This window comes from Alligator mississippiensis, chromosome 1 (assembly GCF_030867095.1).
Source record: "Alligator mississippiensis isolate rAllMis1 chromosome 1, rAllMis1, whole genome shotgun sequence".
Classification (NCBI taxonomy): Eukaryota; Metazoa; Chordata; order Crocodylia; family Alligatoridae; genus Alligator; species Alligator mississippiensis.
This window is the reverse complement of record NC_081824.1, coordinates 171,467,486-171,482,108: the sequence shown is the minus strand read 5'-3', so window position 1 is coordinate 171,482,108 and position 14,623 is coordinate 171,467,486. Positions and strand designations below refer to the sequence as shown.

Sequence of the window (14,623 nt, the reverse complement as noted above, 5' to 3'; positions counted from 1 at the left end):
GTGCTAATACGCTAATGCACAGTAGAAATAGGCTACTGCACATTAGGACAGCCTAATGCACATTTATGTAATACCTCATTTTAGAGGTACTAAATTCAATGCACAGTAGTAAACGTGTATAAATGCACATATAGACACGCCCAATGAAACTGAGAATACATTTTACCAAGGATGTATTTGTATGAACAGAGCTGTCATTGGCCTTTTACTTGTTTCCAGGTTCAGCACTGGTGTGTACACATCACACAACTAAGGATATGAAGAGGCAATTATTAGGTAGCATATTTTACCATATTAAATAAAATATCACAAGTTACTTACCACATTAGGAATAGCAAGATGTACTTCAGCTTTTAGAAAGCAAACAACTTCTTCAGATTTGCTTGCCTGAGAAAAAAAGCCTGATCGTCCAAAGGAACTGGTGCTGAAAGAATATTGAAAAACATTGCATATTCCACCATACAATTATTTTAAAATACATAGCAAACATCATTTTAGTTAATATAAAGAGAAACAGCTTCCTCTGTACTTCTGTCTTCAGCTTCTCTGAAGTTAATATCTTTGAGAACTCTCACCCCAAGTTCTCAGCTCTCATGCATGACAGACCAAACTCATTTATTTTTAAAGCTTTGATGCCTAAGGGAAGAGGTTGTAGACCTAATTGACTTGTATGAAAATTGCTATTTTTTGTTTCTCTTCCTTCAGTCTTTGTCTGTCTGCCAGTCCTCAAGATGGGAGTTGCTTGAGGTAGAAACCACTGCCTCTCGAATTTCTGTAAAACACCCACTACATTGTGGTGCCACCAGGAACCAAACAGAAGTGAATTTGAAATATGTCAAACTGCCAAAAGCTCTAGTTTGTCAACAATCTACTGATAGCTTGAAAGTTATTAAAAGGGTTTGTGTCACAAAAAGGGAGTTTTGCACCTGTTTATAACACAAACAAATAATTACATCAATAAAAAATAATAATTTTTCCTTGCTGCTTTTTATCAGCTTTTGGCAGTAATGATAAACTAAGTTTTCATACTATCCCTTTAATATTCACTAATTAGGCATCTATTATGAAGTAATACTTCACTTTTGACTTACTTTGAAACAAATATTCTTTTTTTAAGCGTATCCAAAGATAGTCGGGTGGTTTTTAATAGACTGTCCAGTAACTGATGGCTGAAATATGCAACCATTTCTTTACATTCCTGCAACAAATAAAAATATTTAGATCTTGCCCATATATTACCACATAACTGTAAGGTAAAAAAGAAATCTAAAAGTAGTAAATAGAACCATAAAAAGTACTGTAAAGGACAACCATCTGAATTATTTGCAATCTCTTTTTCTTCAATACATTTTCTCTCATTTTAGTAACCTGGAATTTCACTTGCTTTTTATTTTATTCTGTAGTGTCTATACCCAAGAAAATCTTCCCCAGTCAAAACTTTGACTTTTCGGCACCCTTTTCACCATTTGAGAACCAAAGAATAATTAGAAGAAACTGGTGAGTTTTTTAGACTGATTAGCTCATATTCAACCAGGTCCTGAAAAGTATTGGATCCATGTCACTTACTAAAAGAAATCTTATATAATATTGTTTAAAAAGTAAATTAAAACACACACATACATCACCAAAGCTAAGCTATTCATAATACCTTTAAAATAACAAATTAGACTCAACACTGGATGGAATTAATACCAAAAAATAAGTAATCCTTATACATTCTAAAATGGATTTTTAAGGGGTGGCTGGCAATTTCATTCTAAATTCCAACTAAACAAAATCATCCAAATCAATTTAATCTTTGGATTAAAGCTGTCAGGAACTTAATTCTGAAGCCAAGCTATGTCATATCTAAATCACAATGCCCAGATCAATTATAAGGCTTCCTCCTTAGGCCTCCATGCTCATATGATGACTAATCCATACCTTTCCTGCCCCTTCTGTGAAGAGATAATACAGAGTTCAGTGAAATATTTTTGTTAAGAAGGATGACAATCTTTATATACCTGAAACTACAGATAATTTCAAAATTCTTGGAACCTTAAATTGTGAACACAGAACACACTAAATTGTTTTATGAAACAATATTTAAGACTGCTTAAACCATAAGAATTTTCTTTCTCTAGTACTTTTCCCATGCAGACTGAGCAGACTAAAGATCAGAAAAGTATATACATGCATGAAATCAAAATTTAATATACTAAAACTAAAGAATATAAAAGTCTGGGATGTCTCCTAGTTAATAAAAATAGCAAAAGGGAAACTAAAGGTACTTAAGATAACAAGAATTTATTAAATATTCAGTTCCCACAGAGCATCCCTAACACAGACACACAGGGAGCATGCAGACAAGTGGGAATGTGCACTTCCCCGGGGACAAATAGATTAGATACAAGGAAATCAATTATGTGCTGCTGCTACTTGTCTCTGGGAAATGCCTCTGCATGCATGCTCTAGAATGCAGCAAATTGCCCTGGGTGGGGTAGGAGAGGCTGAGGCCAGCACCTGGGCTCGCCCCAGCAGCCTTACCTGGGGTCCTTGGGGCCTCCTGGGGCTTCAGTAGCAGCAATCTGGGTACGTGGAACCTGACCAGCAGCCAGAGCGTGGCTCTGGCCAGCCAGGCTCCAGTTTCATGTGGTGCATGCTTCAGCCACTTTTTTTTGCCTCATTTTTTTAGATGCTACGATTTTCTGGTATCTAATTTTGCCTCTGTGATACAAATACACAGCACGAAGAACCTTTTCATATGTGTTGCATGCCTTTGAGGTGCTGCAAAGCTCACTTTCCCACTCATCTGGATGTGCCCACTGAATCATATATGAAGTGAAAGATGGAGTTCTTAGAAGATGGCTGAAGAAACAGGTGAGGGGGTCAGACCCCTTCTATATAATAATCTATTAGTTAGAATATTTTCTCAACAGGTGGGAGACCTAGATTCAACTCCCCCTCAGACTGCAAGGATTCAAACCCACATCTCTGACCTCCCAGAAGAGTTCCCCAAGTACCATGCTATAGGCTCTTCAATGTATGTATAGGGATACTTTCCACATCTCTTGGGCTACACAAAGAAGTTGCATTTGTTCAGGGAGAAACCATTTTATCCTGGGACAAAGTACAGTTGTTCAGACACCCATAATCTGTTGTCCTGGGACAAACCCTGAAAAGGTTCACAGGATAAGAAATACTAAGAGTTTCTCCCAGGACATGCAGCTGAATGGTTGTCCCAGGACTGCATCATTGAATCAATGACAGAAAAGCAGCAGTGCACTGAGCTGCTCACTAAACCCTGATTGGAAAGGTGACATCTATACATGCCAATCCTAGGACTGTTCTGCAAGTACAGAGTGATGAAATCCCTACTGGGATTCCCCCTCCACTTGCACATGTGACCTAGGCCACAGCAATGAGAAAAGTGCATCACACCCTGGCATGCCTATCATGCTGCCATGTCCTGGGTTGGGGTGCTGCGTACAAGTGGAGAGATGTTTCCTCAGCTGCAGACATACACCCCAAGTCGAAGTAAGGCTCCCAGGGCCCTTTTCCCTCAGGATACAGGTCTCTGAGGCTGGGGGAGTTTCTTCCTGGAATGGCTGGAGAATGCAGACTGCCACTAGTACAATAGGTATCAGCGGCAAAAAGACGACACAAACTATGACTAGCTTCATTGCCACCACAAAATTTAAGCACTTTTGGTGCAGTAAAAGGCTATGGTCTCCATTCACTTGGCTTTTGTGCTGCCATAAAAATTTTTATGGTGGCATGAAGTCAATGTCTGTTTGCAGCCTAACAGTACTATGTTAATAGAGCACATGGAAAGCACACTGTTCAGCCCACAAAAGTCATTAACTCTCTGAACCCGAATACATCCCAATAGTATTATCAACCCTCACCTACACATGGCAGCTGTAATCTACTAACACTTAATGTAGGTTACTATGGAAGATAAACGAGTGCTGCTTTCTTGTTCTGTCTGCTGAAAATATGGGAGTGGATTTCCTGAATCCAACTAAGTGTGGGGAAGGATAAAGATGAGTATTCACCTACATTAGAATAACAGCCTGTGCATAGCATGCTGACCTGTTTCTCGGGCAACCTTTCCCAGCTCCCTTATTTACTAATACTTTAGTTAATGAATGCCAAACTATAACATGGCATATAATCTTTGAAAGCTAACTGACACAGAGTACTGAGGTGCCCTGCTCCTAAAGAGGGGAAACTGCTAGGGAAAGAGCCCTAGTAGTGAATAAGGAGCCCAGCTGTTAGTTGCCAGGGCAACTGGAGCTAGCAAGAGATCACACCTGCCAGCGGTCAGCTGACTGAAAGGGGCAGGGCCTGGCTCCCTTATAAACCCTAGGGGCTGAGGCCAGATGCAATTCCCTGCCAGCAGCCAAGGAGGAAGGAGCTGTCTCATGGAAGGGAGGAGTAGCCTAACTGAAGGAACAGTGTCTGACATGGCTGAGGGATGGAGTATTTCCCGGTAGGCTTGAACATGGTTATAGCTGCGTGGCTTCAGTTTATGTTATAGCCAAGGGGCTTGCGTTTGTGTTACTGTTTGTCACCGGTGGTTTGGGTGAGGCTAATAGGGGTAGGAGGAGGCCTCATAGGGGACCCACAGTAGTGTGAGAACCCCAGCACCAGCGAGGGCACAGCATTCGGAGTGCACTGGCCCCAGCCCCGGAGAGGGGCAGTTGAGAAGCCCCAGAAAGGGGGCGTTGCTGAGAAGCCCCAGTGAAGGCATGGTGAGCCCCAGGGAAGGGGGCGGCATTACTGAGAAGGCCCCAGAGAGAGGGTGTAGACCTGGACCAAACAACGTCTATTCCAGCTGCGAGGCTTGGGGCGTGGTAAAGGGGTGGTTGGAGCCACGCATAGCCCATAAGGCTAAGGTGCCCTGAAGCACCCATTTGCAGAACAGAACCCACAAGGGGTCCGGAAGTCCATGGGGTCAGATGTTACAGCAAACTGTCCAAGAGGACATAAGGCAGCCTCCCTAATATATTGGAACATCAAAGACGTGGCAGTCGAGAATCTGAGGGTGCCCTTGGGCCAACTTGGCACAGGAAGGGGGCCTTGAGGAGATCACGGCCCTCCTGCAGGACCCCATGCCGTGACACTAACCTTTGAAAGTTAACCTTACAATTTACAGTCAGAAGTTGTACGATTATTTTTATATTCACCTAACTAAAGATATCTGAGTTTTGATAAATCCTAAATTTGTATGCTCTTTGTATAATAAAGCACCTTTTTAAATTCATCTTCTTTCTCATTATCTTCACTCTCCTCACTAAGAATAGGTAAAGATTCATCAGTTTCTTCTTCATCTTCATTACCCCCAAATGCCACATGCTTCCCTGCTACTGTAAATAAAAAAATAGCAAATATGAAATGATAAATTATTATTGTTATCTGAATATCAACTTTTGCTTTTTTTGTCATGCTTTACCTCCCACTAGAGTCAAAGAACATTTTTCTATTCACTTTAATGGAAGCTGGAAAAAGTCACGTGAGAACAAGCCAAATACCTTCAAAGCAAGGCCAAGGAAACCTTAGGTTAACAATATATCATGTATCATTAGTGTGTGTGCGCATGTGTATAGGCACATGCAGGCAAACAAGCTTCATAACCCCCCCAAGAAAAATGAGGGTTCATGACTTAGCCAAGGGTATATACAGCTACAGCATGCAGCTAAACTGTTCCTTCTTAATCTGGCTACTCGCTATGAAATAAGTGGGTTACAAAACACCAGTGTACAAAAAAACCCAAAACTGAGTTCTACTCTGTGTGCGTGCGTGTGCATATATATCATATATAAATATATATAGATATTATACACACACATGTGGTGAACACATACCTACATGCACTCACACACCACACTACACACACACAGTAGGCACATCTACACATGTGCATTTACTGCACAGTAACTGAAATTACGGTGCTGTACAGGAATGTGTACACCATGGCAATGGTGTGCCATAGCCAAGATAGCCTTGAGCATGTCCTGCCCACCCACTCCCTATCATGTATTCTAAACCCAGAAAGTCTCCAGCATGTTTGACAATAGTTGCTGAGGATGACTGCAGAGCATTTTCAAAGTGTATTTCTCGTGCATTTGGAGCATGTAAGCAGGAGAGGGGGGTAAAATGCACAGTTGAAGACATTCTGCCCTGCTGTAGATATTAGGGATGAATGGGGATGATATTAGGGAAGAATCCTATTTCATCTTTGCAGAATCTTAACGAAATTTAAATAGCCACTTAACTGCAATATTTGATACCTACACATAGTCTGGATTCCACATAGCTATGCTTGCCCTGCATTTTGCCTATGAGCATGCTCAGTGAATTACACTCTTGTTGCATAGGTATCTAGGCCTGTTAATAATGCTGGGTAAGTTCTAAAACTTTAGTCACAGAAAATTTGCAATTAATGTTTGACACTGGAGAAGGAAGATAGTCCTAGTACTTTTTAGCCCAATAGTCTAGACACCAGAACACTTACCTAAGGAGCAAGAGACCCCAGTTCTAGGCTCCCATCGCCTAGAAGGGATTTGAACTTGTGCCCGGCTTCCTAGAAAAGCATTCTAATCACTAGGCTATGGTCTAGACTTTACCAAGCTCACTTACCAACTTTCCTCTTGAAGCTGGCACACTGGTCATCCCAGAAAAGAAGATATATGGGGCCAAGAGGAGGAAAGCAGCAGTTCAGTGAGACAGATACTACTCTGGAAAGCACGGAGACTTGGACTGAGGCCCTAACTAGTATCCCCAAAAGGAAAAAAAAAATATTTTACTGTCATTTACTCATTGTGTCAAGGTGCAATGAACCAGCTTCAACTCTCATATACTGGACAATGCCTATCCCATGGCCTGATAGAGCACTTTTTTCCAGAAACCAGAGATACATATTTAAAACCCCTCTGGGTGAGGGGAAGCTAAAATCTGAGTCTCCTGTTCCTAGGGCAAGCACCTCAGCTACTAGACTATTGGACTAAAAGGCAGAAGGGTCCCCCTCTTCCTTCATATCCGTTCTACCAAGTACACATGTAGGGCAATCCTATTCCACCACAGATGGAAACAGAATCCAACCTGCATGCAAGTGCCAAGAGTTGCTGGTTTATATCTACATATGTGCCTCTTAGGCACATAGAGGTAAAGTAGCATTTAGCTTTTATGTTATGTAATGCACAAAGTCAGTCAAATGAAAATATTGCCATTCCTTCATTATTAATCAATATTTTGATGGCAAGATTTTAAAATGGATATGATGATATGATGTTCTAGCAACTTCTTTCCTTCCACACTCTCTTGAAGTCTGAAACTATAAGGAGTCAAAAGAAGAGGGAATGGGGCAGGAAATATAAATGTGTAGAGTCCATCTTCAAGAATTCCAGATATAGGTGAATAACCAGAGCTTTTCTGAGTAGACTCAACACATTGCCACTCTTTTATCATCTGACAAGCAGTACCCTGAAACAAGGGAGAAGAAGCATGGAAACTTAATTAAATAGTAACAAAATGTTGCCCTACCAAAGATATATCAGCCCTGCATACTAAATCAAGGGAGTAATATCTTAATGTTACCTGTCAGGTCTGTGTTCCTGGGGAACCTTGGAACAGTACCCAGCCTGTCTGACTCACAAAGGACTCCCTGCCCCCTCCATTCTCCCACCTCTGCCTGAACCAGAACTGATAAGAAGAAGGACTTACAAAAGGCAATGAAAATGCAGTGAGAGAGACGCCTAAATCCCAACAGATAAGGATTGAGGCAACTTCCCCAGTCTCACTTGCATCAGAGATCAGAAAGGGACCATTAGCATTCAGAATGGAGAACAGAGATTCCAAGGCATGGACCGCACTGAACTCTGGGTCCAGAGAAGCAGGGGTGCACTGCATAATGGGGGATCCCTGCTCCAAATGCTAATTAACCCACATCTGCACACACCCAGCTCAGCATTTATCAGACCAATTCTAGTAATGACTCCTTTATTGGTACCCAAAACACTGAATCTGCCTGTCTGCATTGTGAGTTCCCTCAGAGTAATGCCACACATAGCCAGGTGTAATCAGTTCCTATTATCCAACAGGAGCCATCGTTTACCCATAAACAAACCAAGTGTTTGCTCTTGAGCCATTGTTAGTTCCCTACAAAAACCCCTACCCAAGCTCAAGTTTCTGTTCTGGTGCTTTGATCCAAACACTACACCAGTTCCACTTCCCTGCCTGGAACACCGACACTAATTGTGCTGAGGGCTCTGCCTGTCTGCAAGCTCCAACAAACACTTGGGAATCTTGACCAATTCAAGCTTTGCTGAGTGCTGAGACCCCCGACTCTCTCTCTCTCTCTCTCTCTCTGTTTAAGCCCACTTTCTAAACCTCAGATTTGGTTTAATATCTCTCTCTCTCTCTCTCTTACTCCAGGCACAGCTTTCTAAACCTGACTTTTGCTGATCAAACTTGAGCTAGACTTCTCCAAATACCCACTTGAAACTCTGTAATATTGTAACTGGTTTATTTGTCTCTCCTTGTATGGCTAGTAATACTAGTGACATTGTAAGTTTCATATACCTGGCAATAAAATAATTTTTATGGTCAAGCTGGTTGCCATACTCCCTCTCAACCTTATTTACTCTTCCTTCTCCTCAACCTCCCCATTTGCTCTGCAGCCAAAGATCCCTGTAAAGCCCAAAAATCCTGTGGCATTTGCTCATCAAAGGAGTTACTACCAGGACAATTGGGACAAGAGATTGGGAAGCATTGAGCTGGGGCATATGAAGCTGGGGCCTGTTAATGCTGATTGACCTGGCCCGGCTCAGACGTACTTTGTTCCTGTGCTGAGTTCGGGGCACATAAGGGTGTCAGCCTGGAAATGCTGAGTAACTGCCTGCTCAGACTTGCTCTGTTAACTTGTGTGTGTGCATTGTGTCCGACTGTATTTTATTGCTGCCCTGCTGAACTAGGCTCTGTGCTGAGTCTGGGACATATGAGGAATATAAATGTATGGTTTTTAAAACTAGCTAAAAATAAATTTAACCATCACCTTATTTGACAGCCAGAGGCTGATAGACATCTTTGAGCAAGGCTTGCCCTGAAACTGCCAGTAATAATACCAGACTCCCTTTGAATTATATAGCTTAAAACCCTTCCCTGAAGATTAATAAGTGAGCAGAGAAGCTGCTCACAAACGGGTGGGTTAAACAAAGAAGTCTGAAACAGTTTTACTAATAAATTTTGCTTTGCCACAATATTCCAACTCCCTAAACATTTTTTTTCTTTTTTTACTTAAACACATACAAATAGCTACCTGGTAATGAAACTTTTTTTAATGTTCTCTTAGAATTTTTTACTTCATAAATTGTCTCAAATACAGATATCAGTTCCTGGACAGCATCTTCAATATGCATACTTTTGTGGTTCAATATTTCAGCACATTCTTTGGTATGAGTCTGTTAGATAAAAATATCAGTAAGTTACATTTACTGTTGATTTCCACTCTGGGACTAAGTACAGACAGTTAAAAAGCCCAAGGCTAAATCAATTAAATCTTCACAGGTTAATATAAACTGCAGAGATCAAATCAATAAGCAAGTGAATAGACATTCACTTTTGATTCTGGAAATGCAGCCACTTGCATGCAGTGGCCCCAGCCAGAAGCTGGGGGTGCTCTAGAGCACATTTGCCTCCTTGGCTGGAACAGACAGCTTGGGCCAAAGCTAGCCTGCTCTCCCTGAAAAATGGGGGAGGGGCGAGTTTGCAGGGGAAGGGCCAAACATCCTGGGATGCTGGGGGAATGTGAGTCAACTTGAATCTGGAGGTGATCTTGAACAGAAATTCAATAAACCGATTTAACCTAAATTAATTCTGATACTACATCCAACTACGTTTATCTTAAACCAGTTTGGGCCATTTTAAAGGTAGTTTATATGCACTGAACTTCTGATGTGTTACAGATTTAAACCAGTTTCCAGTCACGTATACCAGTGACAACAATATTAAAAACTTACAACTTCTCTTTCTTCCTTTCTGAAAGGTCATAACATCTCCTTAACAATGCAATCTATAAAGGAGATCTATAATACCTCCAAACATTTCCAAAAGTGACATGGTAAAAGGAATAAGTTGAACATCTAAAGTTGACTATTAAAGTCTCACTAACCTATAGCTGAATTACTGTCTAAATGACAGGCTTGTGCAACAAAAAAAATTGTTGGTGAATTTTGTCAGAAAATGTGTTTGTGGAAATGAAAGTCTTTAAGGGAAAAGGCAAGGCCCATTTCAGTGAATTTCACATTAAAATATAAAACAAAACCTTAAACACGGTTTCAAAATTACCAACGCTGGATGTCTTATTTTCTAAATGAAAAACATCTAATTTTCGTCAAAAATGATTTTGTGTTTTCGAAATTCAAGGTAGCTTGTTGTAAAGAAAATATTTAAACAGAAAAAATTAAAAAGAAACATTTCAAAACGATCAGAATGTTTTTAAATTACCAAAATGAAATATTTCAACTGACCTGATCAATTTTATTTGCACTTTGCAATTTTTTTTTCAAGATTCTGACGTTATATTCTATGAGCTTGAAAAAATGTATTTATGCATTTATTTCCTGTCCAGTTCTAAGCAGTAAGTGTCCAGAAAAAAAACCTTGTACCCTTCTCAGTAGCTTTATTTGACTGTTACGTTATACCAGGTTGTCAACGATACAGTCAACAGAGCTGTATCATCCAGTCCAGGTGCTCCTGTAGGGGTTGCAACAAGTTGTGGGGGAGGGTCCTGCTGTTGAAGTTTGGTATATGGAGCCCCACCAGGGGTGTACACTGGTGGCAGAGGGTTGAGTAACAGGCACATTAATCCTTGTGGGTCAGGAACCCATGGCAAGGAATGCTAGCACAGCTTGTCTCACTGCCAAAGGTGGGTCTGGAACAGGCCCATGGAGAAGCCTTGCAATCTGGATCTGGCCCAGCAGGCTAAGGGAGTTTGATATCCCTGCTCTATACTGTACTCCTCAGCGAAAGAAAAGGTAGTGCTATCTAGCAGTGAGAGGGGTTTTTTTTTTAAATAAAGTAACTGAAATTATTTAAGAATAAATAGGTTTTTTGATAATTATGGTCCTTCATTTATACCTCTAACCTGCTGAAGTTGAAGTTTTGCAGGAAATTTTATTCGAAAAGAAAATACACCTATAGTTAACAATTTTTAACTTGGCATGTTGCTTGTATATTGCATTATAGTGTATTTTTTCCACATTAAAAAAACCCAAGAAAGTATTTTTAAAACGTTTTTGAAGGTACACAAGGGAAAGAAATTAAAATTCTAAGATACCAAATATGTACCTCATTGCGTGTCAGCATATCCTCCACTTTAACAGGACGATCCTCTGGCAGCACAATTAAAAGAGTATTTGATACTTCTTTCAATATTAAGTCAATCTGTACTTCACATAAGTCATTAACCTAAAAAAGAGTAGATCTAAATTAATAGCACACCTATACTCCTAAAGTTTTGTGTACTATTATTATTTATACAATGCCACAAGTATACACTGGGCCCATCTATAAGTGCGATTAATGGTATTTGGCTTTACTGTGCAGTAAATTTACTTCCTGCATATGGTCATATAATGTCAGAATCTTGAAAAAATTTGCAAAGTGCAAATAAAATTGATCAGGTCAGTTGAAATATTTCATTTTGATAAATTAAAAACATTTCATTCTGATGATTTTCATATGCAGGGAGTAAATTTACTGCAGGTGTACCTTGAGTTTTTAGTAAACTCTGGGGTTAAGCACAGAAATGACACCATCTTCAGGGTTGGGCAATTATTTCAGGTGCAGGGCCGCTTACTGAGTTTTGGCAAGCCTTTGAGGGCTGCGTGACAGGCAGCCGGGGGCAGATAAATATTAAATTTTCTAAATGTTTTAGGGGTCCCGTGGGCTGAATGGAATGGTCTGGCAGGCCACATCTGGCCCACGGACTATACTTTGCCCACCCCTGATCTAACTGATGTAAGAAAGACGCATGAGGAATAAGAAAGAAAAATAGGAAGTACCAGTACAAACATGGAATTAGGATGTAATTGGGATAACAAAGACTTGATGGGATAGTTCACATGACTGGCAGACTGTCATGGATGGGTCTAACTTGTTTAGGAAGGACAGGCCAAGGAAAAAACAGAGGTTGTGTATGCTTCTTCTGATGTGCACCATAAAGGTCAATGTTAGAGGGGAGAACAACACAAACACAGTCAAGGTGAGTATCTGCTACAGACCACCATACCAAGAAACAGAGCTTGACAAGGCTATTTTTAAACAACTAATCAAAGCTTACAAGACCTGGTTCTCATTTGGGACTTCAGTTACCAAGGCATCTGCTGGGAGGGCAACACAGCAGAGCACAGGCAGTCCATCAAGTTCTTACATTGTGTCAGGAATTATTTTTTGTACTGGCGGTGGCCAAGAAAAGCTGACACAGTACAGCAACAATATAGTAGTGCAGGAAAAAAAGGATAAAAAAAGCAGTCTGCAGGGCTCCCTATCTATGTTTGCAGGCTTATCACAGCAGTGATAGAAATAAGCAATATGTACTGTGAGATAGCTACATATGCTTAGAAGAATTTAAAGTTAATCTTTTGTCACTGAATCTACTGATGGCAACTGGTTCATAGTTTTAGTTTAGGTTCACATTATATTTTGTACTCGTCAGCATGACAATATTTTTACCTATGCTAGTAGCTGGAGCCATTTTATTTCTGTCTAAACTTGAGAGAATGCAACACTTACCTTGCTCTTCAAATCAGAAGAGGATAGCAATGGTGAGAATTTGAAAACCATGTTGATAAGCAATTAGATTTGCTTGTCAAAGAAAATGAAGAAGTTTGTGTTCAAGAAGAGAAGTTAAGATCCAGTGTTTAAATGGAGGTAAGTACAAATGAATAATCTACAAGAATCCTTATTATTCTTCCAACAATATACATCTTAAAACAAAACACATACTTCAAGTATGCCAAACAAGAAAGATATAGGTTTGTTTTTCCTGTGAACCATTACTAAATTGAAAAAAATATATATCTTTGATACAATTTATTCTAAAAATGTTACTTGAATTAATTTGGCAAAATATGTATACCTTTTTCAAAAGTTGTTTAAACATATTCATAACTTCATCAACTTCTTGAAAGAAACTGTCTAATGTCAAAGATGACCAAGTTAATATGGTAAGTCCCTGCCTCAACACAGATTCCACCTAAAAAAAGAAAAATATATGATAATTAAAAACAGGAAAAATAAATGAAGTAGGAATGTAATATACGTAGGATTTATAATCATAAGGATCAGTAACAGTCCTGTTCTCATTTCCTGAAAAAATAGTTTGCATATATGTTTGTAATTTCACAAAAAGCTGAAAAAATTATTTAGTACTCATTTGGGTCTTTATATGTACCATATCCATATTCACCTTTATGCTAACAACTCTCAACTGTCCCTACATATTAATGAATTCTCTTGTTCTGTCCCAAGTGCACTTCTCCTGCTGAAACTTTAATATCACTGTATGGAGTTTGTTTCCTTAAACTAAACAAACAAAATTTGAACTTCTGATATTTCCTGTCAATCATATTAATTATTTTTCCTTTCTATCATTGTTGACAGCTTGCCTACATGTCAGCCAACACACCAAGTCATTTTTGATTCTCCTCTTCCTCTTTAATCACATCCAGGTTCTTACCAAATCTTGCTGCTGTTGCCTGAATGCTATTCCTAAAATGCTTCCTCTCTCACCATTTTCATTGCCAAAATCTTGGTTACAGCATAGGTCTGTCTCCTCTCAATAGCATTTTGAATTGATTCAAGGTGGTAGAAACAACTGAAATGATATTTCTTTCCTAGCACTCTATGTCACTCACCTCGAGTTCCTTCACTGATTCCCTATGTCTTTCTGCACAAACTTAAAGCTTCTCAAAAGTTGTTTTTGTCATTTTTTTTATTTTTTATTCTTCCCCATATTGCTACCTAGACTCTTCCTATTCTTTCTGTGTTGTTGTTCTTTTTGGATATGTCTACATGGCAGTCACATGTGTAACTATAGTTGTAACTGTAGAGCTAATTTAAACCAGTTAAATTGGGTACTGATAGCAGTATAACTGTGGCAGCACAGAGCTCAGCCCAAGAGAGTCACCTAAGAGGCTACCCAGATTTTCAGATGAGTTTTATAAAGTCTGCACTGATGTCCTTGCAGCCATGCTTAAGCTGTTATCAATACCCAAGCTGGTTAATTTAAATATAGCACTAACTCCCTGCAGACATAATTTTTTACTTTGCTTCTACTCTCATAATTGTGCCTTTTTTTCATACTTATCCCTATGTCTGGAATGGCATTCCCCCTTCCTATGGCCTAAATATTCAGCCAAGAGTGAATATCCTTGGGAACAGAAGAGGAGTAAGCAAGAGGGAAGATGACTCTATAAGAGTCTAAGCATATCTGAGGAGGCTACTCCCCTGGGAGGTTCCAACTGCCAGGATTATTTCTGGGTGCATAAAGATATTTGGGGAGGCTAGAGGATGTTGGATCATTTTAAAAGTGGCTACCCAATCTAACTTAGTTTGCCCACATGTGGACCTTACACTT

The 14,623-nt window shown here is 39.8% G+C and overlaps 1 protein-coding gene across 1 annotated transcript in view; it reads right to left on the bottom strand.

Moving 5' to 3' along the window:
- Nucleotides 1-14,623, bottom strand: part of DNAH8 (dynein axonemal heavy chain 8) — a 343,175-nt gene that overhangs the window by 249,455 nt on the left and 79,097 nt on the right. The window contains 6 exon segments of the mRNA XM_059716994.1: nucleotides 322-387; nucleotides 1,088-1,198; nucleotides 5,236-5,351; nucleotides 9,302-9,443; nucleotides 11,332-11,451; nucleotides 13,124-13,240. Coding sequence (XP_059572977.1) covers nucleotides 322-387; nucleotides 1,088-1,198; nucleotides 5,236-5,351; nucleotides 9,302-9,443; nucleotides 11,332-11,451; nucleotides 13,124-13,240 — 672 coding nt within the window.